Below are 26,754 nucleotides of genomic sequence, written 5' to 3' on the forward strand. Positions count from 1 at the left end.
CAAGTGAAGCCAGGTGCGGCCAGGTGTGGCTGAGCTGAGGTGTGCTCTCAATGGAGAGGACAGATGGGCACCCCTTGTGCTCCCACGGACCACCCAGGTCACCTCTCAAGGGAGCACCTGACATCTGCTCTGCCACAGCTGGATGGGACAATTTAAGACCAAGAAGTAGACTCCTTGGATAAGCCCTTGAGAGCTTAGATTCAATTCCAAGGAAGAGGAGGGGGGTGAGGGATAGAGGAAGTTTTAAACCTACCTGTGACTGAATTATAAAGTTGAATTGACCAAGAAATGACCGAATTTGAATGAGTTTATCTGAAAGTGACTAATTAAATTTTCTCTGCTTTGAGGCAGAAGGGAGGCTCAGGGCAGAAATTATGCTCAATTATAGCAGAATAGAGAAAATTACATTTCTGTACACTCAAGTCAGTGACTGTGAAATTTGTACTGGCTACAGTGATCACAGGCAGCCAGGTGTCAGTGAAATCTCAAGAATAGACCAAAAAGTCATTGTGGGCTGTTCTTCCAAGTTATTGCCTGATCTGTGGCTGCCATTCAAAAGGCCAACACTGTGTCTTGTTATCAGAAATCAGACAACACCCATTCAAATTTCGGTCTAGAATATTCTCTTTGTATCAGAGGAGTCTAAGGTTTGTGAAGCATACGTGCATTGCAAGAGTTCCAAGGAGGCCTGTCCCAGATTATGACCCTGTGACCAAAACGGGGAAACTATGCAATTGCAGGCTGTGAGCTGGACAGCTTCTGTTTGCACCATCCAGACTCACACCTCTGCACACTGCTCTGTGTCTTGGGTGGCACGTCCTTATGGACAGTGTCACTAGAGCTCTTTGTCCTTGAGACACATTGACGGAGGTGGGAGAAGAGTGAGCCAGGGGTATTTATTTCCTCACCCTCCCTGCCAGCTCCCCAGGTCCCAGCTCTCTCTGGAAAGCCACAGCTCCCATGTAGGTGCTTTATGAGTTCCAAACATTGACTGATCCCGTCTCCCTAAGGCTGGGGTAGTAATATGCTGCTAGCACTTTCCAAGGGTACTGCCCTTTCCCTTGTGGTTTTCCTTAACTTTTCCCACTCCCTTGAAAATCATCCCTTTTAAAATCTTCTCAAATTACTCTTTTGAGTCTACCATGGTGTCCTGTCAAGACGCTGGCTGCTTCTTGGCTGATGTTTTAGGGACAGTAATGGATGTGCTACTGGCATGGAGACCAGGAAGTGAGTCAGGCTGTCATCACGGTACAAAGCATGTTTTCCTTCCACAGTCAAGTCAGAGGCCCTGATTTCATAGGCACCATGCTCACTCTACTACAAATTCCACAGTCTTTTGTGCATGGTTCTCAATGTACTTGGGGATCTTTCAACTCTAAGAGTCTTCATTATGAATAATAACCATATAGAAGTGAAAAAAGGATAATCAGTAGACAATTCTGGACACCAAAAGGCTGACTGTCCTTTACATGGTGAGTAATAAACTCTTTAGGTTAGGGATTTTTGTTGGGTAGGCAATGGCTGAGAGTTCATATTCAGATTGAAGTAGAGAAGGGAGTTGTTGTGTTGACTTTTGTCTTAAAAAAAGGCACTTGACATACATAGCTTCTGTCCTGTCACAACCAACAGTATTATTCAATAAAACCATTTTTCCCCAATCTTTCTGGCTGCTTCCCAATGGTTCACTTTGAAGAAAGCCCCAGAAGCTGTAAAGTCCCCCTCACCTTGATATACTTGACAGAGGGACAACTCCTCAATTTCTTCAATGTTTCTTGTGCCATTAACTCAAAATTTTTTATTTTTAAAATGATGTATGATTCTGATAACTAGAGTTTTATTTTTTTTAGAGGGGAGAGGGAAGAAGCTTCCTTTTAGAAATTGCATGGTAGCTGTTGGGTCAAAAATGCTTGCAATTCATTAAGATCTAGAGCTGTGCCCCGAGTTTTGTGTGGAGACTAGAAAAATATGACTGCATATTATTTTTAGCTAACTTGAATGAAGTTAGACTTTCTCTCTCTGCAAGTCTTGCTTCAAGCCAGCAAGCTATAGGCCTGGCACTGGAGAGCACATCTTTCCTTGAGCATGAGGTGATTGCTTGATGTGTTTACAGAAGAGAAACCCAGCAAAAATCCAGCAATTCCTGTTGCCTCACTGCCTTCCTGAGAGTACACCCAAGGGCATGATTTCAAAACACACTGGGGCCACATGTCGCTCATTAGTCAAAGAAACTCCTGCAGCCTAGTCCTCGGTGATGGCGGCAATTTGGGCCAAGATGGGAATTGTTTTGTCCTCCAAAGCTGACCCTCTGTGAGCAGCCCCTCCCGATAGCAGGAAGTGCTGAGTTTTCCTCAGACAGGCTGCTACCCACCCCCCCAGTGCTCACCATTGGGGATTCCCTGGCACGGAATGAAGGTTAACGTCTTGTAGATATAATACCCAATTCTGGAACCAGTCTTTTCTTGGTCCACCTGAAGAAGCTAGGCAAAAGTTCAGGCAAGCTGAAGTAGAAGAATCCCTGGATTGGAATTCTGCATGACTGAAGTCCTTAACTCCTTGATAGTCACCTAGGTAGGTGCTCTTAAGTTTCCTGGGCATCTGCTTTGCTTGTAAAATAAAGGGCCTGGCACCCTTAAAGTTTCTTCTCTCTTTGCCATTGCTGCTGGCAGCCTCAGAGGTAGGTTACAGCTCATAGATAGCCTCTGGCCCTTTAAATCTGGTATCCATAGCACCACTGCAATGCCATTATTACACGTCTGTGGCCTCTAGGGACCAGCTGGAGCGCTCAAAGCAGACCTGCCCCGAAGGGAGGACAGGAGGCAGCCAAAGCAGCCATCTCCACCCTGGCGTCCCGTAATTGGAATCTGCATATGGGCCCGAAGGGAGCCCATTTTGACAACACATATTTCCATACACTCCCAACCAACACCAAGCAATTTGTGCTCTTGCTGAGGAAGACTCCGGAGGGATTGAAAACCCTACTTCTGGGTGACATTGAGAAGCCAGTCACATGATTTGGGTAAGTCTCACTATAAAACGGATCGCCTGCCCACCCAGGTTCCCATGCAACCTCATTTCCGCTGAGACGGTGGTGAGCACTCCGGACAAGGCAGGGCACTGTTACAAATGTGCATGGGTTTCAGCAACTGGACAGATGCCGTGAAACAGTTTAGACATATTTTATAAAAATGTATCATTTCCTGCATGCTAGCATAATCAAAGAGTCAGATCAGTGCTACAAACTTGAAGGGAGTATTAAAAACGCTCCCCAGTCTACTTTTAAAAGACTTCTTTGCCCTCTTCTCCTTCTGTCTCTTGAAAGAGAAGAAATCAGGAGAAAGACATTAAATTAAATTTTAAATTTAATACAGCAGGTAGGTACTGAATGCTTTTAGGCACACAAAAGAAATGTTCCTTGCCCTCATGGAGATTACAGCCTCACTGGGAAGGTAGGGCAAAATATCTCCATAGCAGCAACTAATATAAAAGAGGATACAATTTGGTTTTAAAGTGTGTCCTCCCTTGGTGAAGGGGAGAAATCAGTGTGGTTTGGAGTAGTTGGGGCTCTTACGGAGCAGGTGAGTTGTAGGAGGGATGGTAGGGTTTGGATGGGCAGCAGAAGGGATTTCATTCATGAGGGTGCAGTGGTGGGAAGGTTGAAGGCTTTATCACACAAGGCAGAGGTGGAAGAGGAGCTTGAAGAACAAAAAGAATAGAAGTCCTGAATGTCAGAATCAGAATTAAAGAGAGTTGCGTGTCTAAGGAGATCCTTTGCATCTGGATCTTTTAAGGCCATTACTTTTTGGTTTCACATATATCTTTTTTTTTTTAATTAAAAATTATTCTTGTAACATATATATGACCTAAAATTTCCCCTTTCGTCTGTGTTCAAATATATAATTCATTGCTGTTAATCACATTCACGATGTTGCACTACCATCACCACCATCCATTACCAAAACTTATCCATTGTCCCAAATAGAAACTCTGTATTGGTTTCACATATATCTTAAGGTGGATATTCTGAACCATTTGCTTCTTTGAATCAGAATTAAAGTCTCATGCCAGGGAATGTTTCTAAAGAGTAGCATTGCCCTTCTGGGGGAGAGCTCCCAGGTGGGGGCCATGGCTTTTTCACTTGCTGCAAGAATGAATTTCAGGGACACATATCAGGAAGGAAGCCACCAGCTTCGAGGTAATGTAGACCCTACAGGTAAGTTGCCTTGAGTCCGCCAGCCCCCTCGCTGGCTCTGCTGTTCTCACTCTCTGTGGGGGCTTTGCCATTTCTGGTGGGCAGGAGACCCTGTGGGGTGTCTCAGGAGGGGGGAAAGCAATCCTGTTGCTTTAATTTCCTTTCACTACCAGGGGAAGAGCAAGGAGGGCATTAAATGCCCTATTTTCTTTCCCCAGGTCTTAGTTAACTTACCTCAAGAGGCCTGTCTAAATTAACCTGTAATTGCTTATTCAGGTCATCAATGAGAACACTGCAGGGACTCGAGCCAGTGTGCAGGGTGCAAGGACACATTCATTTTTGGAATTTTGGTCACTTCCTTCTCCCACAGACCTTACCTTCCTTCATAATATCTCTGTGCAATCTCCCCTTCCCTTTTGTCCTGGTTCTACCCGGCACCCCCGAAGTTCCGGCCACCCATGGGACCATAAGGACAGCCACGTTCTCAATCTCCCCAGCCGTGGTCCCTCTCGTGGTGGCTGGCTTCAGAGCACTGGCCCTCCTTGGATCCCTTCTTTCCCTTTGTGGAGTCTGTTCATTCTTTCCATGAAGCATCTCTTCCTTTTGATCCCACCTTTCCCCAGGACCACAGCATCTTACCTCTAACTCTCCTGTGTATTCTGCATCAAATCCAGACTCGTTGGCCTGGATCTCAAGTTTCCTTCTCAAAACAGGCACCAAGGCTGCCTCGTGCACTGCTGATACTTTTGGTCCATGCTGCCCAGGTTCATCCCTGTCTGCCATTGTTTGTTCCATCCTTCAAAGGAGAATTTAAATTCTCCTACCCTAGGTAAGGTTTCCATTTTCAGCAAATAAATATACTAGATTCCCAGTTGAATTTGAATTTCAGATGAAACAACAAATACTTTTTCCAAATACGAAACATACTTATACTAAAAAATACTTATCATTTATCTGAAATTCAAATTCAGCTGATCATCCTTTATTTTCTCTGTCAGTCTTACCACAGTGGAGTGCCTATTCTTAATGCTAGAGTTCTCACTGATCTTTTTTTGTTCTGCTTTCCTAAAATACCTAATTTAGACCTTCATGATATGCTATTTTGTACTTATTAATTATATATACAGTATTAATACTTACTGAGCAATTATTGAGTACAAGGCACTGTGCTAAGTACTTTTCATGTAATAGCTCATTGAAGTCTTACAAGAAATGTTTGATAAAATATATAAAACTATGAAGCTCTTTGTATGAGTGAGGAAGCTGAGTCCTTGCAAGGTTAAGTTATTTTATTTGCTAAGGTCCCAAATTTAGTTTTGAACTTGAAGCTGGATCTGTCTATCAGGTGACCAACTCATCCTGGTTTGCCTAGCACTGTTGTGGTTTTAGAACAAAAAGTCCCACATCTCAGGAACCCCCTCCAACATGGGCAGAGCCCTACATGTCTGACATTCAAGTCTGGAATTCTATCCTGTTTCCCATTTTTTGTGAGTTTTAATTTTCTCTGTTGGGTTAAGAAGTCCCTAAGGACAGGGGCCTTAGCTGATTGTATTTCCTGATACCAAGAATTACTTAAGAAGTGCCTGACAAATGAGGAATACAGAGGCCACCCCAGAGGCCACACTTCTCTTCTTGGGCCTCTGTGGATTGCAGCAGCTGAGGTCTGTGTGGGGCTTGGTAGTGGCCAATATTCGATACAGTTTGGTCTTTGTGATGGGGCACACAAGCTCCCATGATGTCACTGGCCACTGCTTGCAAAGGCAGAAGGTCACGGTTGCCAGCCCCAGTGCTTCTAAATTGTGAAGACGCAACTCCTTGGTAAGTGTGTGGTGGGGTCTCAATTGACCAAGCGGAACCTCGATAGACAGGGCTGTGAAGGCTGGGTTTGGGCAAGGCACCCAGAGCTGCAGAGCTGCTTGGGGCAGGCCGCAAGCCCGTCAGCACCGGGTGGATGGGACAGCACCCCAGGAAGCACTGCGGAGGCTGTTTCTTTGCTGGGACTGTCCAAGGGGGCACATATCCAAAGGATTATGATATTGTTATTACATAACTGATAAAGACATGACTATATAGGTGTTATTTTCTTCCTGCAAAGTGGTTAATTTGTGATGGGAAAGGCAGGGACAATAGATTTCCATCCCCACAGGGCAACTGTGCAACTTGTCTCAACTTTATTTCAAATGCAGGTCATCGAGTGCACATTAAGTAGAAGGGCTAAACTGTTTGTGGAGAAGTTGTTTGTAAAAAATAATTTACTATTTAAAGAAAAAATATATCAAAGTTAAATTGATAAAGGCTAAGAATCTCAAGGCAACTTTATTTTTAGCTGCTAAATTTCACTTCATAATGCTTAAATTCTTTTATGTGCATTTAGTGTTTTGGACTTTATTAGGAGACTGGAACAGATATGGGGCATACAGGTTAGGCAGGGTTTCCTTTTGAACACTGATGACAGATTCCTCTGTCTTTCCCACCTTCGAAATTCATGACAGCTTTTCCTCCTCCCCATGGGATAGACTCAGCCCCTTAGCATGATCCATAAGGCCATTCCTAGTCCAGCCCCGACATACCTTTTCAGCTTATCTCCTACCAGGCTCTTTCCATAAGGCTCTGTTCCTACCGGACTCTTCTCTTCCCAAACTCCAAACACACACTGAGCTTTTCTGCCTCCACGGCTTTCTCTTGCAGAGTGTTGTGGTTAAGAGTGCAATAACTGGATCTAGATTGCCCGGGCTCAAATCCTCATTCTGCTACTTACTCTGTCACCTTGGACAAATTGCGTAAGCACTCTATGCCTCGATTCCTCCAATTGTAAAATGAAACTAAAAATAATATTTATCTTATGTAGGAATAAAGGAATTAATCATGAAAGTACTTAGAACAATGCCTAATACAGACTAAGCACGCAGATGCTAGCTCCCCATTTACCAGAGTTAGATCTCATTATCCTCTCACTTAGCTGAAAACCTATCCCCTCCCCAAAGCCTTTTCTGACCACTGCATCCCACAAATTGACCCTTTTTATTTGGCAGGTGGTTGGATAGCCTTTCTCATGCTCAAGTCTTAATGATCGCGAGCTGCAGTTTTCATCTAGCTATTTATTGAGCACTCACTTTCAGTCAGGCCTTGAGCTCATGACAACTTTCAAGGCAGGAATTATCTCTCACCTTACAAAGGAGTAAACTGAGGCTCATGGAGGTTAAGGAGCTTGCATATTGTTAAAGAGCTAGTACGAGATGATTTGGGGGTTCCAACTCAGGCCTATGAATGAAACCAAGACATACTCTCTCTTCTCCTAGAACACAAGGAGTGAATCTTACACTTTATCACAACTACCCTTCATGCAGGAGGAGCTCAGTGTATTTCTGCTGATTTGATTAACAAGTATGTAATTTGGTTGCTTTTCTAAGTATTATTTAGTGCCTTATGGTTGTGATTATCTTGATGATGATAAAATATAATTTGATGAACCTTAAAAAGATAGGCTATGAAAACCCCGCTTTCAATAATGGACAGAAGAACTAGAGAGAAAATCAATAAGAAAATAGAGAACTTGAACCAGTCTATAAACCAACTAGACCTAACAGACATGTATAGAATACTCTACCATTAACATCACAATACACATACTTCTCAAGTGTGCATGGAACATTCTCCAGGACAGACCATGTGTTGGGCCACAAAATGAATCACAATAAATATTAAAGGATTGAAATCATACAAAGTATCTTCTCTGAGCACAATGGAATGAAGATAGAAATTAATAATAGAAAGAAGACTGGAAAATTATGAAAATATGTGAAAATCAACAACACTGGGTTAGTTTCCTAGGGCTGCTATTGCAAATGACAACAAAGTTGGTAGCTTAAAACAACAGAAATTTATTCTTTCACAGTTCTGGAGGACAGGAGTCCGTAGCTGAGGTCTCGGCAGGGCAGTGCTCCCTGTGAAGTCTCTAGGAAGAATGTTTCCTGCCTCTTTCCTAGTTTCTGGTGGCTCCCAGAAATCCTTAGCCTTCCTTGGCTTTAGCCGCATCCCTCCAATCTCTGCCTCCATCGTCACATGGCCTTCTTCTTTCCATGTGTGTCCATTTGTCTTCCTCTTTATAAGGACACTGGCATGGATTCAGGGCCCACCCTACTCCATCATATGACTTCATCATAACTGGTTTACATACATCTGCAAAGGCACAATTTCCAAATAAAGTCCTATTCACAGGTACTTGAAGTTAGGACTTCAACATATCTTTTTGGGAGACACAATGAACCCACTATGAACACACTATTAAACAACCAATGAGTCAAAGAAGAAGTTACAGTGGATGTTAGAAAACACTTTGAGGTGAATGAAAATGGAAACACAATATACCAAAACTTACGGGTGCAGTAAAAGCAGTGCTCAGGGAGAAATGTATAGATGTAAACCCCTACATTAAAAAAAGAGGGTTGCAAATCAATAATCCGACTTTACACCTTGTAGTGGGTTGATAGACATAGATCAATGGAATAGAACTGGAAGTCCAGAAATAAACCCACATATCTATGATCAATTGATTTTTGACCAGGGTGGCAAGACCATTCAATGGGGAAAGGATAGTCTCTTCACTAAATGGTGCTGGGAAAACTGGATTTCCACATACAAAACAATGAACTTGGATTCTTATGTCACATGATATAGAAAATTAACTCAAATAGATCAAATACCTAAATAAAAGAGCTAAAATTATAAGATTTTGGAAGACATTATTTTGTGGTCAATCTTCCTTTGGGAATGGTTTTTTTGGATGTGATACCAAAAGCATAAGCAACAAAAGAAAATATAGATAAATTGGACTTCATCAAACTTATAAACTTTTGGGCATCAAAGGACACTATTAAGATAACCCACAGAATGGGAGAAAAAAATTGCCAATCATGTATCTGATAAAGATCTAGTATTCAGAATATACAAAGAACTCTTTTATTTTAACAACAAAAGACAACCTGATTTTAAAACAAAGGACTTGAATAGTCATTTCTCAAAAGAAGATATGCAAATGGTCACAAGATGTGCAACATCATCATTAGTCACTTGGGAAAGACAAATCAAAAGCACAATGAGGTGCCACTTCACATGCACTAGCATGGCCATGATAAAAAAAAAAACGGAAAATAAGTGTTGACAAGGATGTGGAAAAATTGGAACCCTCATACACCGCTCATGGCGAACAGTTTGGGGGTTACTTAAAAAGTTAAACAGAGAATTACATATGACCTTGCAATCCCACTCCTAAGCATATACCCATGAGAAGTTTAAACAGGGATTCAAACAAGTTCGTCGACATGCATATTCATAGCGGCACTATTCACAATAGCTAAAGAGTAGAAATGACCCAAATGTCCATCAGCAGATGAATGGATAAACAAATGCAGTATGCTCATAACTGATACCGGACAAAGGTCGTGGATTCTTTGCCCGATGAGCTCAAATGATGAATTCCTGGGACACCGGATTTCAAGGAGAGAAAGAGTTTATTGCTAGGCGCAAAGCAGGAGATCAGATGGCCCTGCAGCTTAAAAATCTGTCTCTCCAAGTATAGGGGGTTCAAGGTTTTTATGGATTCTAACAAGGGGAGGTGAAGTCATTACAATTTCAATAGCAAGTTATAAGCAGAAAAGAGGGGAGGTGGGGCTATTATCATTTAGGTAGCAAGTACAGGCAGAAAAAAATTATAAATGTACAGGAGTGGAATGGAGCTGGAGCCAAGTTAATGATTAATGCTGAGCTGATTCAAGTCCCTCCATTAGCATAGAGATGGTTGCTCTTGTGATTACATTTCTCAAGTTAATAAAAAATGGATAAGGGGAGTACCAGATTTTTACAATCACAGAGGCACAAGATAAAGGCTTTTACAACCATTATCAGATATCAGGCAGCTGGATTACAGTTCAGAGATTTCAAGTATTTCCCTCTGTCTACTCTAATACACCAGAAAGCAAAAAGGAATATATATGTAATGATTCAGTAGTCACAATCATCCCTTAAATCCTAACTTCTCGGTTACATCCAGGGGAATATTATTTGGTTGTAAAAAGTAATGAAGTACTGATACATGCTACAGCATGGATGAACCTCCAAAATATTATGCTAAATGAAAGAAGCCAGACATAAAAGGCCACTTATTGTGTGATTCCCTTTATACGAAATATCCGGAATAGGCAAACCCGTAGAGACAGAAAGCAGATTAGTGGTTGCCAGAAGCTAAGGGGTGGGCGGGATAGAGAGGGGCTGCTCAGTGGGTACGGGTTTTCCTTCCGGAGTGACAAAAATGTTCTGGAACTAGATAGTAGTGAGAGTTGCACGATATTGAGAATGTACTAAATGCCGCTGGATTGTACACTTTATAATGGTGCATTCCATGTAATGTGAATTTTACCACACATGAAAAGATAGACTATAACTTATTATTCCTGTGCTGAAGCCCATGTGAACCTAAAAAAATGAAGCAATTTCTACTTATTCTTACCTTAACTGTTTGTTACCTGATGTTTCAAGCAGTCTAGATGAGGAATGTCAGAATCAGGTTTATTACCACGGCTATTTTTATCCCAAAGGGCCTCTTCTCATGACTCAGTACCAGCTAACTGGTCTGTCAAGGCTTTCCTTGGTTAGCTGTGTCATTTGATCCGTTGTTGGCAAGGTACAAGCTGCTTTCTCTCCACACTGTGGAAACCCCAGTGGGTCTGACATCCTTTCAGCTGCTAACCGAGATGCTCTCAAAGCAGCTGACGTTTACAGTGCATGGGAGGAAGCTGGAATAGCTCTGTGAATGGCCAGTGTAAAGACAATTAGATGGAGCCGCAGTGATGTTTGAACACCTCACGTTTTACAGTGTGTAGGGGGCACAAAGGCGACTTCTTTGATGTCTAAATTCCTTGGACATAATAGTTTCTCTCTATTGAGACTGAAATTGTAAATAACCCAACCCATTCAATCGATATTTATTGAATTTGTACTATGTACCACATACTATTCTAGTAGTTGGGATATAGTAGTGACAGAAATGGACTAAAATTCTGGCTCTTTTGGAGCTGCTTCTTTTAAAATTTTTTATTGTGGAAAAATTTCAAATTCACAGAAAAGAAGAAAGAATAATAGACCCATCATTCAGCTTTAATAATTATCAGTATTTTGTTGTTTTAGTTCCATCTACTCCTACACTCCCCATACACTATTATTTTTAATGGAACAACTTAAAGCAAATCCCACATATCAAGCATTATATCATAAATACTTCAGTATGAATCTCTTAACGGAGAGGCTTTTAAATAAAAATATAATTCCAATGTCATTATAACACCTAACAAAATTAACAAAGATTTCTTGATATCATTACCAGCCAGTCTGGGTTAAATTTTCCCCAATTGTTGCAAGAATTATTATTTTTTAATGCATTTGTTTGAATCCAGGTCCAAACAAGGTCTGCACATTATAGTTTGTGTATATAGCTCTAATGTCTCTTTTAACCTGTAACATGTCCCCTCAGCCATTTTTTAATTGTAGGGATTGGCTTATTTGTTCTTTAGAATTCCCGCATTTTGGATTTGGCTGATTGTATCATCATGGTGTTATTTACCATATTTTTTATAGCTCATATTTCCTATAAAATGGTAGTTATATCTGAAGGCTTGATTAGGGTCAGATTCAATTCTGGGGGGAAGGTATTGGAACAAACATTTGGTAGAAACTGGGTTGAAGCTGTTCTTGTGTGCCGCAGATTTTTCCGGAGGTGCCGTGGTGACCAAAAGTTTGGAGGCTAAGATGAAAAACTTTGTTGTTGGACACTGGCAGTTTTGATCCTGGTATCCTGAAACATTCCCTTCGTTCCTGCTTCCTTCACATTGTTCTGTAAAGAAGACTTTTAAAAAGTAGTGTGTTATGCAACAGAAAGTGGTGGTAAACATTAAAATTATAGATATATGTGGAATTAAGGCCAAATGATGATTAAAGGAAGCTACATACACATATGATGTAGATATAGTAAATCTATAAAAGTAACAGAAGTGCGAATGGAGACAGCAAGTACTAAACTGATGTCAGTAACTACAGGTGGCAGTATTTGGAGTGGTATTCCAAGACTGCTGTGTGTGTGTAATGTGGGATAAATCAAATGAGGAATTATGGGATATTTTAATTTTCTTATCCATTATATACTGTAAAACAAGAATTCGCAGAGTGTTAAATCTTCATGACCTTGGATTTGGGAAAGAATTCTTAGATATGACACCAAAAGCAAGAGCAACAAGGAAAAAAAATAGATAAATTGGATTTCATAGTTTCTGATTCCATTAATTTACTTATTTTAATTATATCACATGAGTGAGATCATACAATATTTGTCCTTTTGTGTCTGGTTTATGTCACTCATCATGATGTCTTCAGGGTTCATCCATGTTGTTGCATGGATCAGAACTTCATTCCTTTTTCCTGCTGAATAATATTCCTTTGTATGTATATACCACATTTTATTTATCCATTCATTGGTTTATGGACACTTAAATTGCTTCCACCTTTTGGAAATTGTTCATAATGCTGCTATTAAACATCAGTGTGCAAGTATATGTTCAATCCCTGCTTTCAGTTCTTTGGGGTATATACCCAGTAGTGGGCTTCCCAAGTCATATGGTAGTTCTATACTTAACTTTTTGAGGAACTGCCAAACTCTTTTCCACAGTGGCTGCACCACTTTTCCTTTTTATCAACAATGAACAAGTCTTCCCATTTCTCCATATCCTCTCCAACACTTGTTATTTTCTGTTTTTTTTTTTTTTTTTTTTTTTTTTTAATAGTAGCCATTCTAGTGGGTGTGAAACGGTATCTCATTGTGGTTGGATTTGCATTTCCCTGATGGCTAATAATATTGAGCATCTTTTCATAGAACCAGACATAATGTCTGGCAGGGCAGGTCTCCTTTCTTTGTTCTTGTTTTTCAAAATGGACTTATTTATTTAAAATTTTAATTTTTCTTCTTCATTTTATAAGTTTATTCAGTTCCTTCCAATTTTAGTTCCTGTGGAAATTTTGCTTGGCATAACATTGAGTTTAGAGAATGACATTTTTACAATGTAAAGTCATTGTATCCATGGTATAGTTCATTTATTCAGTCTCCTTTTACACCCTTTTAGAGTTTACAAATTTTCTCCACAAAGTTCTCCATGAAGTTCTTGCAAGCTGCTAGGTTAATTCCTAGATACTATGCTTTAGAGTTTTATTGTTATTGTGAATGATTCTTATTGTCTATTGTATCTTCTGGTTTCTCACTGCTGATGTAGAGGAACACTACTGATATTTAGAAATTGATCTTGAATTTGGCAACTCTGCTGAACTCATTACTTCTAATAGTTTGCTGATTCTATTGGTTTTCTATGGTGATGATCATATCATCTGCAAGCATGACAAAGATTTTTGGGGCTCCACCCAATAGTTCTGATACTCTGCATTTAACCAATTAAATTGGTTAGTTGGGCCCCAATCTGGTGTCCTGATTCCAATAGCGGTGTCTTCTACGATCCTATAGCCTGTTGTTCCCCTTGGGCACCCAAATTCTGGAAACTGGGTCATGGTCTTCCTCCCATAGTCACAATATCCTGCCTAATCTCTCAGTCCATGTAGGGGCAATGACCCTGCCTTCTTTAGGCTATTCCTCCTGACCCTCGTCTCACGGTTCGGGTCCTGTTAGCTACCGTCACACCTTCTCGATGTTGCCTGTCTGAGCGTCTGCCTGAATTTCTGAACGACACCAGTAGTTCAATGTGGCATTTCTGAGTCCCATATGCCCAAAAGGCGATCCTGCGTAAGCAGTACAAAATAGACTTTCTAGTAGACAGATTCAGGTTTGAATCTTATTTAAGCCACAGGGTACATTGAGCAAGTTACCCAGCCTCCCAGACTCTGTTTCCTCATCAATAAAGTGAGGGCAAAGAAGATCCCACAGCAAAGTGCCCCACGGCGGTCAGTTGGAAATATCTCTTCTCCACTACTGCGATGCCGGTCAGGGGTGCTGATCATCACCTGGGACTGTGGCCTACAGTTTATTGCTACATTTTCCAGGAATGTGTTGCTACAGATAAAATTGAATTCTCAGCAGCTGCAATGGGTGGTTTGAGTTCCAGGTTCTGGCGCCACATCATTGCCTAGTCTGACTCATTAACTGGGCAATACCTGGTTCTAATACCTGTGTTGGCTATAGAGTGTTCCAGGAAGCATGATTCCAATGAGCACTTGCCTTCTTGATGATGGTCCAGGGGGGTAACTTCAATTTTTTGAACAAAGGGAACTAGGGAGTGGGGAACTCTCTTGCTAGTGGGTTGGTGTCCTGGAAATTTGCCCGGGTACTGTACAGTATTTGGGTGTAGCAGAAAACATCCATGGCCTGACTGGTTCTAACAGAGAGCTTTGTTAGAGCCAAGAACAACTCAGCTAGCTACACCCTGTCGCCTACCAGTAGTGGTATCTCAGACAGATAATTTAGATCAGCAATGAAAGTACATGTGTGAAAACTTCACCCTAGCTCCTCTGTTAATACACAGATTTTTATGTGCTTCTCTGGCTCAATGACAATAGGCCTTATTTAAAGTTGCATAAAGCCAACCAAGGGCAGAGTGCCTTCTTTCTTTTAGCCAGTTAAAGAGGTAGGTGGGTGAACAAGAAAAGGGTGTGATGGGAGCCCAGAGAAGGAGGTGCAACCCCCAAAGGGAGAAGGAACAATCTGTGTCACATTATCAGCCGTGGGGGTGCACAAAGATGCCGAGTCTGCAGGGAAAGAGAAATGGCAGCTGACCAGGCCTATGGGATGGTCATGACATCTCAATGTTGCTCAGACTATGCATTTTAGTTGACAGTTTGCTTTACCCAATTCAACAATGTGACATGACTGCTGAAAAAGATCTATTTTGATATTTTGAATGGTTTTAGTAGGACCTAGAAAGTGGTGGCAGTCTTTCTCTACTTGACAGGCCACTCCATTCTCTCCTGAGGGTCACACTTAAGAGAGCTCTAGACAAGCTGAGATGCAGTCTCAACAGTTCCTCACAGGGCTGGTGAGTGAGAGTGTAAGCATGTCATATGAGTGGCTTAAAGGACAGGGAGTGCTTGTCCTGGTTACCTTGGAGTCAGACTTGATCTGGGGATCCCCAGGACAGAAATAGAAGCCATGGAGGAGGAGATATTGGGAGCCAGATTTTAGCTTTCCAATAGGGTTGGTCAAAGATAAAATGGCTGTATTGAAAGGTCGAGAGTGCCTAGTTACTGGAGGTAACTATGCACTATGTCTCATGGTCTCATGGTGGGAGGAAATTGTAAGGACTCAACAACTGGAAGGCGTTCTTTTCTAGTCCCTGGAATCGATGATTCTAAAAGGCAAAGCTACTCTGGTTTTCCTTGAGCCCTTACCTCTTGCTTTCTTGCAGAGACACTGATAGGCATTATTCATTCATTCATTCAGCATCTGTTATGGGCCAAGCCCTGGTGAACAAGGCAGCACAGGGTAGTATATGTGTAATCAGAGCCATAAACAAAAGAGCCTCAGAGAGCAGTCATGGCGTAAAACTATTGACATAGACAGTGTCGTGGGTTAGGAAACACCTTTGTTTTTCCACGGGATGATGGAGAACTAGGATGTTAGCACCATGCCTGTCCTGTTTCACCACATCTGGTTCCTGGGGGATGGCGAAGGGGATTAGGAAGGAAGGTAGGTGACGAGGAAGCAAAGAAATAAGCGAAACAAACTTCTGGATGACTAATCCGCGTCTACCGTCTGCTCCACACTGACACCCTGGGGTGACATTATGCGACTTGGGTAGAGTATCACCTAGGCTTCTTACAGAAAGACCTGCCAACGGGACGAATGACGCACGCTGGGCCCAGTACGGGGCTAGACACTGGGGAGCCCCAAAAGGGTAAGCCTGGGTCCCTGCCCCTACGCAGCTGGCAGGAGCGCTTCTCGCCCGGGGACATGAGACGAAGAGGGAGGTCAGACTGGATTGCTAAGGGCGGAACGAAGGACTTCAGGTACACAGTGCCAAGGCCTGCCTCTCACGGCCCACGGGCTGCTGCCACAAATCACCGCCCCGGACCAGGCGAGCTTCCCCCAAGAGCCTGCCTGGAGCTGGGGTGCGTGGAAGTGTCACAGCTGCACGCCACGTTAACCGACGATGCCCACCAGACAACCCTGACCCGGAGGCAGAAGCAGCGCCCGGCGGAGCTGAACTTGCGCCAGTTGCGGGGCGGCGGGGGCGCAGCCCGAAGGCGAGCCAGCGGCGGCGCGCGCTCCTCGGGGCTCTCCCGCGCGTGCGCGGGGCCGAGGCCGAGGCCTGCGCGCAACCCGGGCGCCTGCACTGCGCGCGCGCGCCGACCCCGCGTGGGGCCCTGCCTGGCGCGCGCGGCGCGGCAGGAGGCTCGGCGGCCCGGGACAGCCTGTGGGCGCCGCTCGCCGCGCGGGCGGCCCGGCGGCGGGGCGCGCGCCTCGGCCTTTCCTCCGTGACCCCGCGTCCCCGGCCCGCCGCCCCGGGAGGACCCGGCCGAGGCAGGTGGGGCGGGCACGCGCCGGGCCTCCCTGGGTGTGGGTCGGCTGGGTCGCAGGTGCTCGAGGGGACGGTGGCGGTTCGGGGGGCGCCGCGCGGAGGCTTCTCGTGGGCGCCGGTGTCGCCGGCCGCGGGGAGGCCTCCCTGGGGCGGCGCCGGCGGCGGATGCAGGTTTCTCGTCTCGGTGGAGGAGGGACGGTTTAACTTTAGGATGAGAGGTCGTGAGGTCGTGGCACGTGCGGGACCCGGGGGCGCAGCTGGGCGGGCGTCCCCGCTCTGCAGCCCCGGGCAGGACCCCCCGGACGCGGGTTCGCACCGGGCGCCCCCTGACTGCCTCCCCCCCAGCACCGATGTGCTGTACGCTGTGCCCTGACCTTCGCCGTTTTCCAGCAAGGTGCCTCTAGATTTCTCCCGCACCTCCCCCTCCTCCCCTTTCCGTTTCTTTTTCTTTTTAAATCAAATAGACGGTATCCTGTTTGAGAAGCTTTTTGCTAATGGGCAGTGAAAGCTCAGCTAAATGATTTGGCGTCCTTTGCTTCCCAGAGATTCCTTAATTCTAAATCTTCTGAATTGGGAAGGGGAGTTGGGGAAAACTTGAGACCTGGCCTGAACGGAGACACGGTTTAGCTTGCCTCATCACGGATTAGATTGATGGGGTTATCATGCCAGCATCCTTTTGAATTCGATGTCAGCTTGTTCTCTTCATCCGGAGACCGTGTGAGCAATTTGGATGTAAATTCTGAGACAATGTGTTGAGATGTATCAGAGGATGGTGTTCTTATGGGATACGAGTTTGCCATATATTCCAATCTAGACTGCAGTTCATATGGTAGCAAGAAAACAGTGTAAATTGGTGCCTTTGAGATATTTTAATAACCACCCTCCTCCTTAGAAAGGGCTAAATACTTGAATTGTACTTTCACATTGACATTTGTCATTTGTGAGTCTTCTGCACAATTTAAAGTAAGTTGTCTACTTTCCATAGTGCAAGACCAGGCAGTGCAGGACATGTAGCAACTACCAAGGGCAAGCAGAGACTTGAAAATGGCAGGAGTCTAGCTTTCTACAACTTACCATCCTGGTTCCATCTTATTTTGCTAACATAGATATATAATGATGCAATTGTAATGCTTTTTATTTGATATAGACCACCTGGACTATAAGATTGGATCTCAAAATTAAGGGAATATTTTTACTGTTATTCTATAGAAGATTTAACACATGATATATTATTTATGAGATTTACTTGTGACGTTTCTGATTTAACAAGTACAGTTGAATCAGCAAGGCCTTTTAAAATAAGTAGTAATATGTCTCTTATTGCTTGTGATTATTCCAGATTTGAAACATAAAATACTGATATTTGTTATAGAATCAATTTAACTCTTTTTCTTTACAATAACGTACAAACATCTGGTTATTTTAGGCTTGCCTGTTCCCTTGTTAATTATATATAATTTACTGTGCTGCGGTGGGCTGCTTAGTTTGTTAGCATATCTTTGTTTCTTGTTTTTTCAAGCATCTATATATTGTTTCCTTAGCTGGATTGTAAGCTGCACTGTTTTCCTTTAGCTCTGTTTGGTAGAACTTTCTGTGATTAGGGAAGTGCTCTTTCGGCCCTGTTTAATATGATAGCCACTAGCTACATGTGGCTACTGAGCACTTAAATGGGTCTAGAGCAATGGAGGAAGTGGAGTTTTAGTTTCTTCTAAATAGTACAGCTTTAGATTTTTTAGCCCCCCAGGAAACCCCCACTGATCCTCCTGAATGTGAGTTAGGTACTCTGCTCTCTCACAGTACTGGCACTACCTGGTCATGGCATTTATCACAGTTATACAGCAATTGTAGCTTCCTGATAGGAATCCTATGCTAGGTTGTAATCTGCATGGGGGCAAGGGCATATCTCTGCTTTTCCTTTGCTATCCCCAGCCTAGAACTTAGTTGGAAACAATAAATATGTATTGTTGGATCTAAAATGTACTTCTTGAGGGCAGGTAGCTTACCTTTTATATTCTCTCTAGGGCCTAGAGCTGACTAAGCATCAGATACTGTCAATAAATACCTGTTTTGTGATTGAACAGGTAGCAAATAAATGGATGCATGCTTAAATGCCTGTTTTGGTTAGGTTCCTTTTTTTTTTTTTTGAATCCTGTGAAAATGAAGACTTGTGACAATGCACTATTTACTTTATTTATTTATTTATTCATTCTGTTTATTTATTTATTCATTCTGTTGAATGAAGAGCTGGATGATTCCAACTCATTTGTGGGCACTGCTTGGAAATTTTGCTAGTTGAGCAGCACAAGGATTCTCTCCTTGAACCATACTCAGGTAGATCTGAGTTGACTGCAGTGAGGTTCTGTTGTGGGGACCTGTCAACCCTGAATTGCCCTAAGGAAGTTAGTGGACGTGTCTGCTCACCAACACTCTGTGTTTGGGCTTGTCTTAGTTTTCCAGGCTGCTATGACACATACCACACAATGGATGGCTTAGACATCAGGAATTTACTGTCTCACGGTTTCGGAGGCTACAAGGCTGGCTTCCTCCCGGGCTTGGTGGCGTTCTGGTGCTGGCTTGCCGCAATGCTTGGCTTGACTCTCTGCTTCTGGTCACATGGTGAGGTCCTCCCTTTTCTCTCCCAGATTCTGCTTGCTTTCAGCTTCTAGCTCATCCCTGCGGCTTTCTCTTTATAAGGCTCCAGTAATCTGCACTAAAGCCCACTGGTTCAATTGGCCACACCTTTACTAAAAATAACATTTTCAAAAGGTCAGGGTCCTATTTACAATGGGTTCACACCCACAGCAATGCAGATTAAGAACATGTCTCTTTTGGGGTACATAATTCAGCCTTACACAGGCATGGACCAGGAATCCCCGAAAAACCTAAGATATTAGAGCCATGTTACAAAATGCTTTTGCTCAGGAATACTTAGAATTCCCATCTAAATCAAAGTTTGAGGAACTTGATTCTTAGCTATCTTAACTCTCAGAGGCATCTGTTATGTACACAGTTATGTAGGGCTAACTTTCTTTTGTCTTAGGTTACTTTCTGTAATTAGTTATCACTGGTAAATCATAATAGAATTTGGAGTGTGAGTATGTACTCAACCCATATGAGTTCATCTCTAAGTTTGACTAAGATTCCTAGGTGTCCTGGGTCATCGGATCCAGCAATTGCTTTTAAGGAAGGATTCTAAGACTATAAAAAAAGTTTGTAGAGGTGTATGGTTTTCTTTGCTGGGACATGAGGTAGGATGTTGGGTTTATCATGGAGGAGAGGAAATGAGACTAGGGAAAATTGCAACAGGACACAGAAAACATGGAATTTTCACTAAATTGGTCAGGCAATATTGTAACTTCTCTGGGCCTGAGGTTTCTAACAGGGGAAATGATGAAGTTGACTAGGTCTCGTTGGATGCATTATCTTTCTGCTTTGAAGCCAGGCTTGGAATATTTATTAAATATGTGTAAGACAGTGTTCCAGGTCTTGTGGCAATTGATAGTTATAAAGTAGAATTCTTATCTTTAAGGGCCTTAGCAGTCTTCAAGGAGATGAAAAGTACACTGGGAGATAACCTTCACCATTTCTGACTCACAGAAGATCCCATGACAAATGTTCTTGTACTTGTGTTAAGGAACATATCCCAGTCTGTCTCAGAATCTATGGTTATTTGTGTTATTTTTGTAATCCTTGAAACATCTAGAATAGTGCCTGTGTACATAGTGGTTCCTTAATAGATACTTATTATACTTCATTTCTGTTCTCTGATTTTAAAAGAAGCTTCTTACCCTGGGTAGAATAGTTGGCCAAAATTTACTGCCAAGGAAGTAAAGGCCAGCAGTAGAATCTTGAGTTAGAGAGAAGCTGTGATATTAAAGGAGGGCTGTCTTTTGGGTGTACCTTACTTTTTAGAATTGATAGTATTTGACCAGCTTGCCACTGCTGTGTAACACCAATTCCTTTTCCCCATCACCTTCCTATATATGTGGCCAAATTAATGTCAGAATGATTGGAAGTATTGGGTGCCAGGTAATTTTAGCATCCCAAAAAGCTCGAATACCTCTATCATAGTAACACTGGATTAGGTTATTCACATATACTTCCATATAAGCATATATATCATGAGATAAAAGAAAGCATTCTACTCTTCACCAGTTCCTGCTAGTATTGAGGAACATATGACTCGTATTGGAAAGAAACCAGTTAGCTTTGAGAGGCATTATTATTATTACTAGAGTAAGTTATCACCTTACTTATTCTACTCTTTCTACTGAAACAATCTAAAAATCAGTTATATTTGATTTTGTAATATGATTTTCTGCTTATATTTAAAAACGTATAAGTATTTGAGACTTTAAAGATCTGATCAAAAGAAACTGGAAGGTTTCGGTCTTCAAAGTTCAGTTCTACATAGCATTTTCTCTGCTTTCAACATCATTTCTGAGATGTAGGCCTAGGGTACAGCACAAGTTTGACTTAGAACAAATTTATTCTAAGTCCTCTTGTTTTCTGGGAAAAAGAGCTAATATAAATGATATGGTTCAAGAGACATAGTCTTCTGTCTTCTGCTGGATAGAATAAACAGCTCCTTGTGCATTATTAATTAAGAAGTGGAATAATGACAGTAAGCTAATAGATTTGTAAGAGTGATGTCATTAATTTTCGGTACAGTCTTCTTGGGTTTCAGAAAATAATGGGAGCATCCTAAAACTAGATTATTTTCATTTGCTGAGCACATGGCAGTGGGCTATTTGATGACATGATATAGCCTGTGTCAGCATCTATGAGAAGTTAAAGATCCAGCAATAATATGCCCTTGTTTATTACTGTGAGTAAAGAGAATGTCATCCATTTAGATTAGCACAGCATTTAAAAATTGGTTTCACCTATTATGGGGAAATATATAGTTTATTATTCCCGAGCTTTGTCTAGAAAGATTACATGTGTTACTGACTGTATAAGAGGCAACCTGAAGTAATGTAAGTTCTTTAACGAGTTTGCTTAAAGGAAGTTTTATTCCCCCTCCCTTACTTTAAAAGATACTCTTGAAGGTTGAAGTTGAAAATGGTAGTAGGCTAGATATTTAAAAACATGGTCTTTTTGCTATTGATGGCCATCATTGTAAGTTGCATACAAATAAATAGATTTGCTTTTTGTTTCTCATTAAAGGTGGCTTTCTAGAAGATGACCATAGAGGACCTTCCAGATCTTCCATTAGAAGGAAATCCTTTGATTGGAAGATACCCATTTTTATTTCCAGGTTCTGATACACCTGTTGTCTTTTCAATTTCTGCAGCACCAATGCCTTCTGACTGTGGTATGTTAATAGCTGTTTTATTTTCTGTGTTCTGGTAACTTGACTTCTGGTCTGTGCTATTTTTGCATTCATATTTTTCCTAAAACCATTTGTTATGGTTTTCATAAAATTGCTATAGTTTTCCTTTCTTAAAAAAACAATTGCTTATTGCTTTTTCAGCTTCTTAAGCTAAATGTTGTATTTCTGCTGTCAGCATTTTTATTATGTAAAAACATTCATTTTAGCACTATGGTGAATTTAGAGGATTTTATTTTTAGAATTCAATGGTGCTTAGATATCAAGCATTCTTCTGCTATTGATGTACTTATTTTGGTTAAATATACAAACTTCCAAAGAAAGCCACCCTTTAGCTTCTTAGACAGAGGAGGTTGAGAGACTCATCCCTGGAATGTGGAGTGGAATTGGTTCAGTTTCTTCTTTCAATCTCCTCTGTAAAATGTAAATTTAGAAGTGTTCTGGTTTTCATCTATTTAGACTTATTTCCCCAGGACCACATTTTATCAGGTTGTAGATAAGTGAATAAAAGAAAACCAGGAGATAAATTTGATAGAATCGTTACATTTCCAATTTGGAGTTTTTGGCGTAAAATATTGGGTCACCATTGCAAAATGTCTTTGGAGGCAGAGATAACATGGATTCTAAATACTAGTAGATAGGAGATTATTGGAATGGGAATTTGTCTTTTTAGTCATATTCATTCTAATACCTCTTCATCTCCAATCTGAATTTTTGTGTTCAGATTCTAAAGCAACTTAACCTTGGAATCATCAAAAGTAGTACACAAAACCTGTACCTAGATCCTAGGAGTTATTTGCCCCCTTTACAAAAAACTTAACTGGGCTTATTTTCAGATGTAAAAAATTCGGTTATGTGGAAAAGACCTTGAACTAAAGCATGTTATACTTTGTTTATGGCCCTTATCTCATGCTGTCTTGATTTATAGTTGTCTTATTTCCTTTCCCAGACTATAGCTGTTTGGGATGGGGTGGCAGTCATATTTTATTTCTGTTTATCTCATAAAGGCTACTGTAGTCATTCATTGCTATTATTTGCTCAGTTAGTGTTTGTTGAATAAATACATTGAACAACAGATGATAATGGATACTGACCCCTTTGTACAACTGAAATTAAACATTGCCTTTATTCTTAGCATTATAGGTTCTTAGAACTGGTGTGGACCTATAGGTAACTTTCCCTATTTATCTCTCCATAGAGAAAATCTCTTTTCAGGATTTCTTGAGTATCTTCAATGGTGGGAAAACTAATGAAGTCATCCATTTCATGTTAATAAGCTTCAGTTTTAATAAAATTGTTTTTGCATGTGGACTCAAAATATGTCTCCCTGAAACTTTGGCCAACTGGTACTAGTTTGATTAGAGGAACAAATGCTTCTTTATCTGCTAGGCTTTAAAAATTTGAAGATAATTTGAATATTTTTACTTAGTCTCTGCTTCCTTAGGCTACACTTTCCTGGTTCCTTCACCAGTCCCTCATTGTTAGGATTTCTAGGCTCTTATTATCCTAGTTGTTTTCTTCTTAGTGCACTGTAGTTTACCAGTGTCTCCTTAAAAAGTAGCATATAGAATTGTATTTATTGTGCAAGTGTTTGTTGAGGGCTTGTTGTGTGCAAGGTCCTGTCCTAGATGCTGGGGATGCCACAGTGACCCGGACAAACATTCTAGAAGGGAAGACAGACAATAAACAAATGCATACAGAAAATATATATCATAGGTTATAAGGTCTTCTGTGGAGAGAAGAAACAGGGTGCTGGGATAGAGAATAACGGGAGCAGAGTGGCTACTTTAGATGGGGTGGTCATTTGAAGAACCAGAAGGAAGCTGGTCAAGAGAAGAGCCTGGGGAAAAGTGTTCTGGCAGGAGAATAGAAAATTGGAGGCAGAAGGCTGGGGAAAAGACCTTGGTGTATCCTAAGAATTAGGGGGAAGCCATTGTGGCAGAGAAGTGAAGTGATTGAAGGTCAGAGTGGCAGAAGAAGAAGTTGGAGAGGAAGGCAGGGGCCAGACCATGCAGGGTCATGTAGGCTTTGGCAAGGAATTTCTCTCATCCTGAGTATAATGGGAAACCATTGAATGTGAGACTGATTGAGATAAAAATCAAGAAACAAAGAATAACAAACCAATCCAAATAAGCCAGAGCTTGGACACCTAGTTCAATGTTGACTATCCCCGCGGTTACCCTCTAAGACTATATACTGTCCTTACGTAGGGATTTTTGGAGTCTTTTTTTTTTTTTTTATTAAATTCAGTTTTATTGAAATACATTCACACACCGTACAATCATCCATGGTATACAATCCACTGTCCACAGTATGATAACATAGTTATGCGTTCATCATCACAGTCTCTCTCTGAACATTTTCCTTACATCAGAAAGAACCAGAACAAGAATAAAAAATAAAAGTGAAAAAAGAACACCCAAATCATCCCCCCATCCCATCCCATTTGTCCTTTAGTTTTTATCCCCATTTTTCTACTCATCCATTCACTAGATAAAGGGGGTGTGATCCACAAGGTCTTCACAATCACACTGTCACCCCTTGTAATCTACATTATTATATAATTGTCTTCAGGAGTCCAGACTGCTGGGTTGGAGTTTGGTAGTTTCAGGTATTTACTTCTAGCTATTCCAGTACATTAAAACCTAAGAGGTGTTATCTATATAGTGCATAAGAAGGTCCACCAGAGTGACCTCTCGATTCCAATTGAAATCTCTCAGCCACTGAAACTATTTCGTCTCATTTTGCATCCTCCTTTTGGTCAAGAAGAAACTCTTAGTCCCACGATGCCGGGTCCACATTCTGGAGTCTTTTGCTTTTGAAATGCTTTGAGTCAGTCTATACAGAATATACATTGCATATGTTACAAACCCTACAATGCATTGTTCTTTTTGCTTAAACAGTGAATCTGTTAAAGAGATTTAATAATAGGAAAAAAGTTTATTTGCCCATGTAGTTACGTTTCAAGTGCTCTTCATTCCTTTGTGTAGATCCAGATATCCACCTGACATCACTTCTCTCTGCCTGAAGGACTCCCTTTAATAACATTTCTTGTAGTGCGGATCTGTTGGTGATGAATTCTTTCAGCTTTTGTATGTCTGAAAACATCTTTATTTGGCTTCCTTCTTTGAAAAATATTTTCACTGGTATAGAATTATTCCAGGTTGATAGTTTTTTCTTTCATTACTTCAAAGTTGTTGCTCTGCTGTTTTCCCACTTTCATAATTTCTAATGGGAATCTCCTGTCTCTCTATAATTGTTTCTCTGTGTGTAACAGGTCTTTTTTTATTTGGCTGCTTTTAAGAGTTTTTCTTTATCACTGGCTTTGAGCAATTTTATGATGATGTACTGTTCCAGTTTGCTAATGCTACTGTCATGCAAAATACCAGAAATGCATTGGCTTTTATGAAGGGGGTTTATTTGGCTACAAAATTTACAGTTCTGTGACCATAAAAGTGTCCAAACTAAGGCATCAGCAAGAGGATACCTTCACTGAAGAAAGGCTGATGGCATCAGAAAAGCTTTGTTAGCTGGGAAGGCACATGATGGTGTCTGCTGATCCTTTGCTCCTGGGTTCCGGTTTCACACTGGCTTTCTCCAAAATATCTCTGGGCTTTTCTCTCTTAGCTTCTCTGGAGCAAACTCTGGGCTAGCATCTCCAAGCGTCTCCAAGCATCTCCAAGTGTCAGTGTCATTGTCAGCTCTTAGCTTCTCTCCAAAATGTCCCTGTCAGCTGTTCTGAGCTCCTTCTGTCTGTGAGTTCTGTTATAGGACTCCAATGATTTAAGACCTACCCTAAATGGGCAGGGTCCATATCTCTATGGAAATAATCTAATCAAAAATATCACCCACAGTTGGGTGAGTCACATCTCCATGGAAACAATCAAAAGTTTAATGTTTGCCCTCACAAGACTGCATTATAGAACATGAATTTGAGGGACATAATATATCCAAACTGGCATATTCCACCCCTGGACCCCAAAAAGACATGTTCTATCCATACATAAAATGCATTCATTCCATCACAATATCGTAAAAGCCTAAATCATTTCAGTAATAGGTAAGTACAAGAGCCCATCAAAAATCAGATACTGGTGTGGTCTGTACTAAGGCAAAATTCCCCTCTGGCTGTGGACTTGTGAAATTCAGAACAAGTTATCTGCTACCAATATACAAAGGTGGGAAAATCATAGGATAAATGTTCCCATTGTCATAGGGAGAAACTGAAAGGAAAACAGGGGTCACGGGACCATAGCAATTACTAAAACCCACAAGGCAAACTTCTTTAGATTTCAAAGTCTGAGAGTCATTTATAGAACAATGTTTTATCATCGGGGCCTGAGAGAGCGGCAGTCCCACGCATTCCAAAAGCCTACATGGCAGCTCTTTTCTCTCCAAATTCTGGGGTGAGTAACATATTCACACGCTGGAGAGACCACCACCTTTTCAGCCCCACATTCCTCAGGCATCGGGGTGCCACCTGGACTCTGCTTCTCCGGGGCAAAGGCTGTCCCCTCTCTGAACAGTGACTCTTCCCAATGCCCAGGGAATGTGCTCTACCCTCACTGAAGCCTGGGGTGGCAGCACTGTTCCTGAGCATGAAGGTGGAAGGCCCGTACTCTGCCTCTGGGGCAAACACTCTTTCTAGGTGCATGGGTTGCTCTGCTCTCCTT

The 26,754-nt window shown here is 41.7% G+C and overlaps 1 protein-coding gene across 4 annotated transcripts in view; it reads left to right on the forward strand.

The window, feature by feature from the left end:
• CLIP4 (CAP-Gly domain containing linker protein family member 4) overlaps positions 1-26,754 on the forward strand; it is a 135,545-nt gene that overhangs the window by 41,655 nt on the left and 67,136 nt on the right. Inside the window, exons 1-2 of one of the 4 annotated variants that reach the window (XM_037813122.1) lie at positions 16,610-16,755; positions 21,919-22,066. In XM_037813122.1, coding sequence (XP_037669050.1) covers positions 21,934-22,066 — 133 coding nt within the window. In that variant the 5' untranslated portion in view covers positions 16,610-16,755; positions 21,919-21,933. Of the gene's footprint in view, positions 1-16,609; positions 16,756-21,918; positions 22,067-26,754 lie in introns of those variants that run through there. The other 3 variants (XM_037813118.1, XM_037813119.1, XM_037813120.1) reach the window with 3 other exon arrangements.

The sequence above is a fragment of the Choloepus didactylus genome, chromosome 20 (genome assembly GCF_015220235.1).
Source record: "Choloepus didactylus isolate mChoDid1 chromosome 20, mChoDid1.pri, whole genome shotgun sequence".
Lineage (NCBI taxonomy): Eukaryota > Metazoa > Chordata > Mammalia > Pilosa > Megalonychidae > Choloepus > Choloepus didactylus.